At 33.1% G+C, this 12,572-nt stretch overlaps 1 protein-coding gene across 1 annotated transcript in view; it reads left to right on the forward strand.

Annotated features, from left to right (window-relative positions):
• Positions 1–12,572, forward strand: part of PCDH15 (protocadherin related 15) — a gene marked incomplete at both ends in the record, with an annotated part of 665,703 nt that overhangs the window by 533,175 nt on the left and 119,956 nt on the right. The window contains 2 exons of the mRNA XM_084244834.1: positions 8,738–8,847; positions 10,715–10,855. Of these exons, the coding sequence (XP_084100960.1) occupies positions 8,738–8,847; positions 10,715–10,855 (251 nt within the window). The remainder of the gene's footprint in view (positions 1–8,737; positions 8,848–10,714; positions 10,856–12,572) is intronic.

Here is a 12,572-nt window from a genome sequence, read left to right on the forward strand (position 1 = left end):
TAAACTCTCCTATCTTTATGACTAAGGTTGTGTTAGAACTTGGAGGCAGGTGTCCACCAAAGTTAGGTCCTATTCTCCAAAAAACAACCAGGAACTAGGGGCTCTATTTTCCTTGACAACCATATTTCAAAGTGATGACTCTCATGTCCTTGAGAAAGATATCCCTAGATTGTTAAATCAGAAAAAGACTTTTTTCCCTGGTGGCCTAGGAGTTAAGTCTCAGCACTATCAATGCTAAAGCCAGAGTTCTATACCCGGTCAGGGAGGTTACCCATATATGACACAGCAGACCTCTCCTGTATCGCCTACTGTTCCCCTTAGCAGTGTATTTCAGTAAATCTACCTGTTCTGCTCCCCACTCTGTCCCTGGTAAATCCTCTCACCCCCACACCTCTGGAGTACACCCCAGCTTTTTATGCAAAAATAAATGAATAAAATCTTTTAAAAATGCTTTTAAAGAGACTTACATCTCAAGGAACAGAAAGCTTGGAATTTTAAGTTTTCAAAAATAAATAAGAAACAGGAGGTCGGAAACCTGGAATTAGGAAGAAACCTGTCTGCAAGGTAGTCAGGTTGAGGAGATTATTCAGACTGTTGCTATCTTGGTCAATACATATTCAGCTAGTGGTTAAAATGCTAGCTGAGATTTATAGAAATAGCTAGACTTATCTCTTCATGTAGATTTCTGTTCTTGCAAATATTAGAACACATCACTTAATGAGGAGCCCTAGGATAGAGTAGTAATTACTAGCTCAAAGTTTAAAGTTCAAAGTCATACAGTGTTACCCACTCAACATCACCACTACATACACCCACACCCACACACGCACACATACATTTTTCTTGCTCAAAGCAATTCATGGAGAGAGCCCAAATTTAAAGAGAGAACAAATGAACTCTCCTTCTTGATATATGCGACAACAAAAAACAAATTGTGTCCATAATCTATCTTATATACCCAATTACTTACATTCTTCCTACATACAATAGCAAACATACAAACAAAAAAAAATTATGTTCTTAGTATCTTTAAAAGTGTTAGCCCATTATGGTGTCTCAGTTGAACATCAGGGTCACATGATTTAGATCAAGTTGAGATATGGGTAATGTTCTTTGGTAGTAGTTCTTATTTAAAATAACTATGGACATTTAGGAGAGAGCTAAGGAAGCAAAGACCACTGTCTCTGCAGGGATGAGAGACAAAGACCATGGAAAAGGGTAGGAAAGCTTAAGATACTGTGAGCCAGAAACTGTGCTCAGACCCTGAGAAAGATAACTGCCTCTTGCCTACTGAATACCTGGGGATTTCCTCCCTGGCCATGGCCTGGGCCAGAGTACACATGCTTCTTAATGACATCATTGGCTGTTCCATGAAAGGCACCCTGGTGGCCTGTGACTACTTTTAGCAATTGAAAAAGCACTCACCTATCCCATACCCCACACCAACTCCCACCCACCCTACCCCTGCACACAATTTCTGAGTTCCCAGGATTGTCTATACCTGGTTTGTATATTTGGGAATGTAAAGCTATCTCTCTAGTGCTATCTCTAGTGGTTCCCTTCTTAAACCAAAGAGCTTAGGCCTTGTGGGGAGATCACAGCCTGCTGAGCAAGGATTGCTTGACTGGCTTTGGGATTTGGGGGGAAACATCTGCCTCTCCCCTTGTGTGACCTCCAGACATACTTCTAACTTAAGCAGTGAAAAACAGGGAGTCTACTCAGAAAGCACAGTCTAAATATACAACACGACACTAAAGGGCCTCCCTGGTGGTGCAAGGAGTTAAGTGTCAGCAATATGAAGCTATCCGTAGCCATCGCAACATGATTTCTATTCCCGGCCAAGGAGCTGACCCACATGGCAAAGACCTCTCCTGTCTTGCCTGCTGCTACCCTCAGCAGTGTATTTCAGTAGATCCTCCTGTTCTGCTCCCACTCTGTCTTTTTTTTTTTTTCCTGGAAAAGAGAAGTTGGGATTTATTCATGTAACAGGTCACTTAATAGGTCTTATTCAAACATTTACCAATCTTCAAAGATGTCTCCCCTTTAAAATCTCTGACCTAATCGGCCCATGTTTCCAACATTTGAGAAATAACACAGTTTCTGCATTCCTAATTCTTTTTTATGATTTTTTTTATTTTTATATCCCCCATACAATTGCAACCCCCTGATTTTGACCCCAATTCCTCCTTTCCCCAGCCCCCCCAAGTGTGTCTCTGGTTCATAGTTGTTTGTTGATTTTGATTTTTTTATTTCTTATAGTTATTCTTTTTCCTGGTCCCTTATTTAGATTTTCTAGATTCCTGTTATGAGTGAGACCATCCGGTATTTTTCTTTTTCTTTCTGTCTTATTTGGCTGAGCATGATCCCTTCTAGCTCCATCCATGTTGCTGAATATTGCATGTGTTTATCTTTTTTGAATGCTGAGTAATATTCCATCATGTATATGTATCACATCTTCTTGATCCAGTCATCTATTTTTGGGCATTTGGGTTGTTTCCAAAGTTTAGCTCTGTCTTTGGTGAATCCTCTCACCCCTGCTCTCTCTGGCCTGCACCTAGCTCTTATATGCATAAATAAATAAATCTTTAAAAAATAAATAAGTAAATACACAACACTATATATAAACCACACAATAATTAGAAAAAAAAGTACATAGAAACAAACAGATAAAAAGGGAAGGCACACACTACACAAAAACTTACTTTCAAAATACAATAGAAGAGCAAAAAAATACGAAATTGGCAGGAACAAACACAAAAACTTTAAGATAATAAGTAGCAAAACGGAAATTAATACTTATACATAAATATTTTACCTAAGTGTCAATAGTCTAAACTCAGCAGTTAAAAGGCACAGAATGGCTTGTTGTGTCAGAAAATAAAACACAATTCTGCTGTCTCCAGGGGATTTTTCTGAACTCCAACGATAAAGAGAATTTCAAAGTAAAAGGTTAAAATAATGATCTTACAAGCAAATAGTACTCTAAAAAAGGCAGGGAAAGCCATGCTAAATCAGATAAAAATTATTCCAGTTTTCTTGTGTTCAAGGTGCTACTCACATATCAGTATAGCAACAAAACTCTTACAAGCACACTTAAAAAAAAATGGTATCTAACCATTTGGTCTTTTATTAATTTTCTTATCTAAAATCCATCCTAAGAATTCTAAGAAAACTGGCATCTTTTTCCTGATTCATGTCTTTTAAAACTGTTTATCTCAGTGTAAAATTAGATCACCCTGATGCAATTACTCTAAGGTTACAAATAATATGAGTTTCAGTGGGTGTTTTACTCCCTTCTCATTTTCATTAAATTTCCTCATAGTAGATATAAAAACAGTTACTTAATTGGTACTGATTTGCAAATATATTGAATTCAAACATGTCAAAATAAATTAGATTTGTCTCTCAGTAGAAAGAAAGCAATAGAACCAGATTAAATTCCTGTGAAATTTTATAGCATCTATTTACAAACAATTTTATATCCTAAACTGCATGGCATTTAAAATAATTAGGAGCTTTGTTCAGCATATATAACATTTACTTTTATTGTTATCTTTTGAACCCAACAATAAAAGTAGATTCTAAATTGCAGAATGATTGTCCCATTTATATTTATATTGTAGAGACTGTGTCTAACATTTGGAAACTGTAAATTCTGTTATTATACTCATTCAAATGACTTAGATATGTGAAAATGTATTTAATTGAGAGAGAATTATTGTAATCTATTCTTCTAAAAAGATAATTGAAATGTTAAGCAGGTATCTATGAATTAATTTATACATCCGCAAGAACATTATGTTGCATTTTGCTTATAAAATCTTTGGCATTTAACTTTTCTGAATCACATTTAATTTATCCACACAAGCAATTCTAAATTACATATTTGAAGTAAGTTTTGATGTTTTATGCTTATTATAATGCAGGTATTAGTAGTACATCCAAGGAACGCAATGCCAAAAAAAAAAAAAAAAACAAGTCACAAAAACACACAGGGGAAGCTTAAGTACACATTGTTAAGGAAAGAAGTCAGTCCAAACAGACCATGCATGGTATGATTCCAACTATATCACATTTTGGAAAGTATCAAAACAATAATAAGATCAGAAGTGGCCACCGTTTCAGGGAGAAGAAATGATAAATAGCTGAAGAACAGAAGATTTTTAGGTCACTGAATCTATTCTGTATGATGTAATTATGGTAGTTATATATGGCATTATGCAATGTACAAACTCATATATGTATACACACACACAAAAGCAAAGAATGGAACCTTATGTAAACTATGAACTTTAGTTAATATTTCGTTAATGTATCAATATTGGTTGATACATTATTTAGTTAATATATCAATATTGGTAAAATGGATCACACTAATGCAAGATTTTAATAGTAGGGGAAAATGGGCCTAAGGAGCACATATGGGAACTTTGTATTTTCTGCTCAATATTTCTTAAACCTAAAACTGTTAGAACAGAGTCAGTCAACTTAAAAAAAAAAAAAACAGTGTAATTGTTTTACATGTAAAATTGGGGCAATGAACACAATGCTGGTAATATTAGTGAACTAATAATTTCCTTTTAATCTAGTGAAACAGTATTTTTGAACTAATATATTATTAGCTTGTATGATTCAAGAGTTTAAGTTAAAATGCATGTGTTTTCTTTAAAGTAGTCAGTAAAGTGTTACCCTGGAAGGATATGAGGGAGCCTAGGCTGCCGTTAGGGATCAGTCTGGAATAGTGGTATCAAACCCAACCAAATCAAGGCTTGTGAAAAAATCTCTGCTGAAGGTCTTTCCTGAAAGCATTTTTAAAAGATTTATTTATTTATGCATACAAGAACTGGGGTACAGGTTAGAGGTGTGAGTGTGAGAGATTCACCGGAGACAGAGTGGGGAGCAGAACAGGCAGACTGACTGAAATACACTGCTGAGGGGAGCAGCGGATGAGCCAGGAGGGGTCTGCTGCACCATGTGGGTAGTTCCCTGGCCAGGGATTGAACTCATGCTGCAGTGGCTGCAGATAGCTTCATAGGTTGTGTCTTAACCACTTGCAACACCAGGGAGACCCTTCTGAAAAAATTTTAAACATATACAATCATTATCTTTCCAATGCTTTATAGCTATTAAAGTCATGACCATTTTCTTCAGTATGCTCTTAGCAATATTTTTCTGCAGAATAGGAATCCAGGTGGTCCTTTAATTCTTAGACTTCATCAATGAAGCTATATTGTTGCCCTGTTGGGCACTCTGTTTTAAGTGTCTCTTTTACTTAAGAGTGCTTTTTCTCATTTATATTAGCAATAAACCAAGTACTAAATCTTCTGGCACTAAATCTTTTCAAAGTAGAATTCTTGAATTTTAAACACCCAACAACTATTTATTTTGAATTAGGTGTTGAAAAGTTGAACTGGAAAAGTTAACGGTGTATTAGTCAATTATAAAATGGATCAATTGCACTCATATGAATTAGCAGCAAGAGAAAATATTTGTGAAAAGAAAAAAAAACAGACAAGAAAAAATCTTATGATGATTCTTATTTGGTTAGAATTCTTTCTTCTGAAAATAATCAATATATATTTATTACAATCAACAGAAAGAAGAGAGTGAATAACACATCAGACTCAGAATGGTAAATCTGGAAAATGCCTTACAAATAGCTTACTCTTACAATTAACTCTTAGTCCATACCTAAGTATCACCTGAGTATCACTCAGTTAGGTGATCCTTAAAAGAATAAATTTCCATTGGATGCTCAAATACAGAAGTTCATAAAATTTCACTTTCCTCTTTCCAATTAAAAATCACACAGGACTTGAATTATTGCACAGTAGTTACCAATTATACATAAAATGTATAGTATCCAACTCCTTATTTCCACCTCTGTCCCCATTAACTTGGGTCCAGTTTATTTTTTTTAAGTTTATACTTCTATCCAATCTGTAATCTGATTTTATGAATCCTGATTTACAATAACTTCTTCATTTTGCATGTGAGTTATATGTGACTCCAAAAGGAATATATAATTTGCCCCAATCATCTAACTGTACTTTCCAGGCCATAAAACAAAAATAGAATGAGTCCTGTCTCACAATAATTAGAAAATAATTGAAATTTTGTAATCTATTGCTCATTATCAGAGAAGTTCATTTAATTCTAGCCAGGAGAAAATTGCATTTTTGTAGTATGTTCTGACTCTAGAAAAACGAAGCAAGTTGCAGGAATTAAGACAAAAGTTAATGAGGAGATATTTTGTTGGTAAGTAAATCCATTTTAAACATTTACTAACAAACAGAATTCTAAAATTTTGTGTGGTATGCAGAGAATTTAAATTTCTTCTTACATTATGCCACTTACTTTTCCTAATAGTAGTCATTTCCATCCTAATTCTAATAAATGCACATAACAATATTTTTAAAGTTGTTGGTAGATTTCAGTTACTCAGAAGAATGGACAGATAGCTTCAGCTCTTGCTGATTGTTGGTCAGACATCACCTTCAGTGTCTCACCCTGTGGGCAATTCCATCAAATTCACAAATTCACTGACTTCATCAAATTCAGCAAAGGGTAATTTTGTTATTAGCAAGAATGAGGTTACAAACTGTTATAATCTTAATTATGTGATAACTGAGGTGACCAGGCATCATTTTTGATGTAATATTACTTAGAAGTCACAATCTGGCTTTCATAAGAGAGAATATGCAAGGTAAGGGGTGCCAAGGGGGGATTTTTGAGGAATGTTTTAGAGACTATTGTATTTTTTTAAATTATTTATTTATGCATATAAGAACTGGGGTACAGGCCAGAGGTACAGGGGGTGAGAGGATTCACCAGAGTCAGAGTGGGGAACAGAACAGGCAGACTGACTTACATACACTGCTGAGGGGAGCCGTGGGCGAGACAGGAGAGGTCTGCTGTGCCATGTGGGTAGCTTACTGGCTGGCTGGGGATCGAACTTGTGCTGCAGAGGCTGTGGATAGCTTCAGAGTGCTGTGCTTAACCCATTGCACCACCAGGGATGCCCCCAGAGACTATTGTATTTAAATAGCTCTTTAATTTTATCCTTTTGCAGGTTTTTTATTTCATAATTACCATTAAGTGACAAACCACCTATTTTCTTAATGGCTTTTTATCATTTAAATATTGTGCAAAAGTTGATCTATTGATAGTCAAATCAATAAATCAAAATCAATCTTGCTGTTACATTCATAAGTGCCTTTCTTTAGGTAGCAGTGGTAGATTACTATCATTTTATGTTCAAGGTTACCAAAGTCACCCTATTTCACTGAACTGGCACTGTTACATTATCTAGATAAATTGTGTAAAGAATATAGTTGTGTTGAAACAGATATCATATATTAGAAGTGTCTGTAGGCATATGAATACTTATCTATTTTTTTTTAATTAGAAGTCTTTTGACTGGAAGTGATAGAAATCATAGATAAAAGAAAAGAGAATATTGTTTCATTAACTGAAATAATGAATTTGTGTTGTTATCACCATGAACCTTCTACTAGGGTACAAACATTAAAATGTTAGTATAAAAAAAAAACTGTACTTTTCTAATAGTTAAAGTAAAATTCCTGTCTTTGCATGATACATTTACAACATGTTAACACTGGGCAAATGAGAATAAAACTCCCTGACTGAACAGAGACTGGTACTGTATCTATCCATGAATCCTAAGTGTTGGATCAGCCCTATCCAGACCACTTCAACTGAGAATGAAGGAGCTGTGGTTATTTAAAATAATACTTAGATATTGTTAAACAAAAAAAAAATGATGAAAATTAAGGGTTACATATAATTAATATTTCAGACTTTATTTGTAGGTAAGGATTTGTTGTAAAAGGCTTCAAAGAGATACAATTATAATTTTGCAATATAGTCTAGATGAGAAGATGCTGATAGAAGAGGGGAATATTTGCAAAGTAAATATTGAAGACAAAGAATATGTGAAATAAATGGCAGTAGGATTTATCCGTTTGAGAAAGTAGACTAAAGTTTTTAGAAATCATGACTAGACTACAAAAAACTTTGAGATATTGTTAAAACCTTGCATTTAATAATTTATGTAGCTGTAAATACCTATGAATTATAAGTGAGATTATTTACATTAAATTGTGAATATAACATGATAGCCTAGTAATATGACCAATATTATATTAAAATTGAGATTCTGAGTATAATATATTGTGCTCTTGAAAATATATTTTTGAAATTAATATAGTACTATGTATACATTCATAATTTAGCTAATAAAAGTTAATTCAAAAGCTTTAAGAATTTGGAATGCCATTCATTCAAACACTTTTAGTACAAATAGAGCTTTACAGTAGAGCAAAAGTAAAGACTAGAAAGAAACATTTGGAAGCAATTTATTAAAAATGATATGACCAATGACCTAAGAGCCACATTTTACTTTCATGAACTGATATAGCAAATTGTACCATGTGTTGTTTTTAGTCCAGACAGTACTTTAGAGACAAGTGTAAACAATAAATGAGTAGTAGGTTTTGTCTTAAAGTTAAAACAATGCAGAAATGACAAGCCATCTTAACTAAAAACACATGATTCTACATAGTTCATTAGAGCCAGAGTTTGAATGACACTTCTTGAGAAATTCAGAAAATAGTATTATTCAAATAAACACAATCAATTACTCCACCAAAACCACATCAATTTTAATGGCAAAGTGGGGAATAAAAAAAATAAATTATCTTCTCTAAACCTGCAGACCGCCTCCAGTAAGTGAACTGGCAGCCAGAGGGACTGTGGTTGGTGTAATAGCTGCTGCAGCCATCAATCAGAGTATTGTGTACTCCATTGTTGCAGGAAATGAAGAGGGTGAGTACATGGTTAGTCTGTTTGCACCATGAACCAATAAACTTGGACTTAGCATTAGTTTTAGATTGAAGTGTTCTTTACTTTTTTGATAAAATGTATCCAATTTAAATATAATTAGCAAGTGTAAGCTCAATCAGATTTTAAAAGTTGTATTAGCAAAAGTGTTTCTATTATTCTCACTAGGATAATCTAAATATTCAGTTCTGGACCACTTTCCCTCTCCCTTATTTAGAGGTATTTTGATAACAAATCTTCAAAGTAAATGTATCACATACTTTCAACTTTGTATCATAAATAGTACCTGTGGTAGACTCTTTTCACAATTCTGTATTCACATGTCATATTTTAGGTAATTCCGAAGAGAATTTAGGATGCTAATAATTGTGATTGTCCAAAAAGTCAACTTTGAAGAAAATTCATGTACATTCCTCAGACAGTTAAATTAGACATAGGATCACCATTGTAAATGAATATATAGAATTTTTTCTGCCAATCACTTTTAACTGAGAATGGACAGTGTAGAAATCCGTTGTTTACTCAGCTCTGATTGTTTCACCTTTTATGCACAGATCAGTTGTTTTCTGTCTTTCCCTGTTATAACCTGGAAAACCTGGCATATTATAGATCATCACAAAATAATTAATGCATATTTAAAGTGTTAATATTCATATTTAATGGCTAAACTGTAATGTTATAGAGTTTGCAAGTTTAATTATAAGTGCTTTTGAAAAAAGGTATTTCAATGACCAACCATTACTAGAAATTGCAGCCCTTGAGGCAAGTGCTAAGTATCATACTTTTCTTATTGTCTGCCTTCTTTGTTTCTACTCTGCTCTATGCCCCCTTCTCTAAATATTACTAAATTTCTTTTACCTTTGGACTTGGTAATACCTGACCGAAGTTATGATTTGTCAATCTGTTCTGTTTTTGATTATGTTCTCTTCCTTGACCATAGCAGATAGCAATGTGATTCTGCTTATTATTCATTCCCCTTTAAGCTGATTATTGTTATATTCAACTCACTTATTAGTTCACTTCAATAAATATTTATTGAGTATCTACATTATACTAAGGACTTCCAGACCCTAGGGATATAGCGGTGAACAAAACCGATATCCTTACCCTCGTAGAATTTAACAGACCAATAAGAGGAGATATACAGAAAAAGTACTAACCTAATAAAAATAACTCCTTTAGGTAGTGAGAAATGGTACGGAGAAAAGTAAAGTGAGGAAAAGATACAAAATGCTAAGAGTTAGGATATTAAGAAGTTTACCAGTGTGCCCTGTTCTTCAATTAAAAAAAAAAATGCAAACTTATAAAAAATAGATCTCAGTGCAAGATATTTTAGTATATTTAGAATATTCATATTTTCTAAATACCAAAATGCTAAATTATTTTCTTTTTCCCTAACATGTTCTTAGCAGAGCACTACAACTGCAGGATAATAAAATGAATTAAATCATGAAATATCTAATAATCCACTAAGATCTTTAAGCATTTGGTTAAGCAGAATTAAATGGATATATTTACAGCAGAATTTCTGAAAGCCTTTAGTATGTTAGAGGACCATCCAAATCTATGGTGATCAATATAGTATGCATTGCTTCCTTATTGAAGTGACTTAATATAAACATTGAGTTCCATGGGAATTTCCAAGAAACTAGAATTTCAAGACATGCGCTTAAGGAAACACTGATGTTGATCATTTCAAGAGGTAAACATAGTTAACGAAAGTCAACATTTTGTCACTTTTATATATCATTCATTAAAAGTAAATGATTTTAGAATGAGAGTGTCTTTCAAATAGAATTAATTTTCCTCATATGATGAAAAAAATGATTGAGGAACTATATTTTCATTCTAGATACATTTGGAATTAATAACATCACAGGTGTTATCTATGTGAATGCCCCTCTGGATTATGAGACAAGGTCAAGCTATGTACTCCGAGTTCAAGCTGATTCCTTAGAAGTGGTCCTTGCCAATCTCCGAGTTCCTTCAAAAAGTAAGTTATATTATTTATGGGTTTTACAAGAATTTTATGGTTCATATTGCTAATTTTCTAATGAAATACATCTGTCAAAAATAAACTTCTTAGTGGAGAACATAGGAACATAATACATGGAGACAATTGTTCACTTTGATATGTAACAATGCAAGGAATGATTTTATACTACCACATTATCAAGACAATAACAAAGTATTTCCAAAATTTATGTTAAAATATTGTGAGAATATCATCATTATCTGTGTGCTAGATAATAAACCTTATACTTTTTTTTACTTGAAATAGCATTGCTTTATAACATTATATAGTTTTAATGTAGACAACCTTATAAATCACATCTGTATTTACTCTATCATGTTTATTATCAGAAATGCAATTCCCTTCTATCAGCATACAACGAACCCTTTCATCATATTTACATCCCTTCTTCCCTTTCAAATAACCACTGTTTTTTTGTTATAGATTAGGAGTTTGTTTTTTTTTAATTATTCTTATTATTAATCTTACTGTGAGGCTTTAGTTAAGCCTCTGGAATGTGTATTGTTAATGGGTGCATGACCAGTAGACATTCAGTAAATTTTGTGTGGCTTTTGATATATATATGTATTTTCATAGAGCAGAATAAAACACATCTTAAAATTAGTGACTATCATAATTTATAGGTCTCATATTTCATTCACAGCAGTTTCTAGGAGTGATTTATACCCTCTCTCTTATTATCCCCATTACAATGACATAATTAGAAAAGGTTAAATGATATTTTTAAGTGACATCATCAGTAAATTAAAAGTAGGAAATTCAAACTTATATCCCTGACTCCAAAATTTTCTTCAGCATTTCAGTAGTTTACCCACATAGATTAGAGACGCAGGAAAAAGCCCATTTGTGAAGGATGCTAGTGCAAATTCTATCTTTTTTTGGCCAGTAATGGGATAAATGCTATTCATTATCATCCATGAAGGAAATACTCCTTTGCACTTAAGGCAATCCATCTTCTTATAATCACATCAAATTTTCTAGAATCTTATAGATTCAAGAAGACTCATTTAAATTAACTATTCATAGAACAGAGATACTGATGGAGTATGAACTGGGAAACTGAACCTGAAACATCTTTTACTCTGGAATCATTCCTGGGCATACTTTCCCAGCACTCCATCAACCAGATCATTAGCGTGCTAATGTACATGTGTATCATTGTATGTACTTATAGATGTGAGACTAAATAGCAAATTCATGAATTATGCTCATAGAAATTCATTAAGCTGAAAACTAAATGTTAATATGTTTAATGTCTCATTCTTTCAACATTTCATCTCTCGCCTTTGCTTCTGGACCATGAAAATCAAACCTGTTATTTCTAAGTTTAATTTATTAATGACGGTTAGTGGTTTATAAGCAATCAGTTAATCCATTAGCTATGCAAATAAGACTGTATATAAACTGAAGTATATTAGTTGTGAAAAGTTTCATCCCTTCTTCATAGTTAGCTGTGCTATGGTCTTTAGCACTAGCACATATCTTATAAATTGAGTTCACAAACAGAAAACATTTTAATTTATGAAGGAAGTATTTTATTATGATTTCTTTACCAGGAATTTACCAGTGAATTCATTTTCAAAGTAAGTTTTAAAACAATGCTGTATTTGGATTTAAATGTAAATGCAAATTAACAATTAAAATAGAAAAAATTTAGAACTTATTTCTGAAATTC

Source organism: Talpa europaea (genome assembly GCF_964194135.1).
Source record: "Talpa europaea genome assembly, chromosome: 10".
Taxonomy (NCBI): domain Eukaryota; kingdom Metazoa; phylum Chordata; class Mammalia; order Eulipotyphla; family Talpidae; genus Talpa; species Talpa europaea.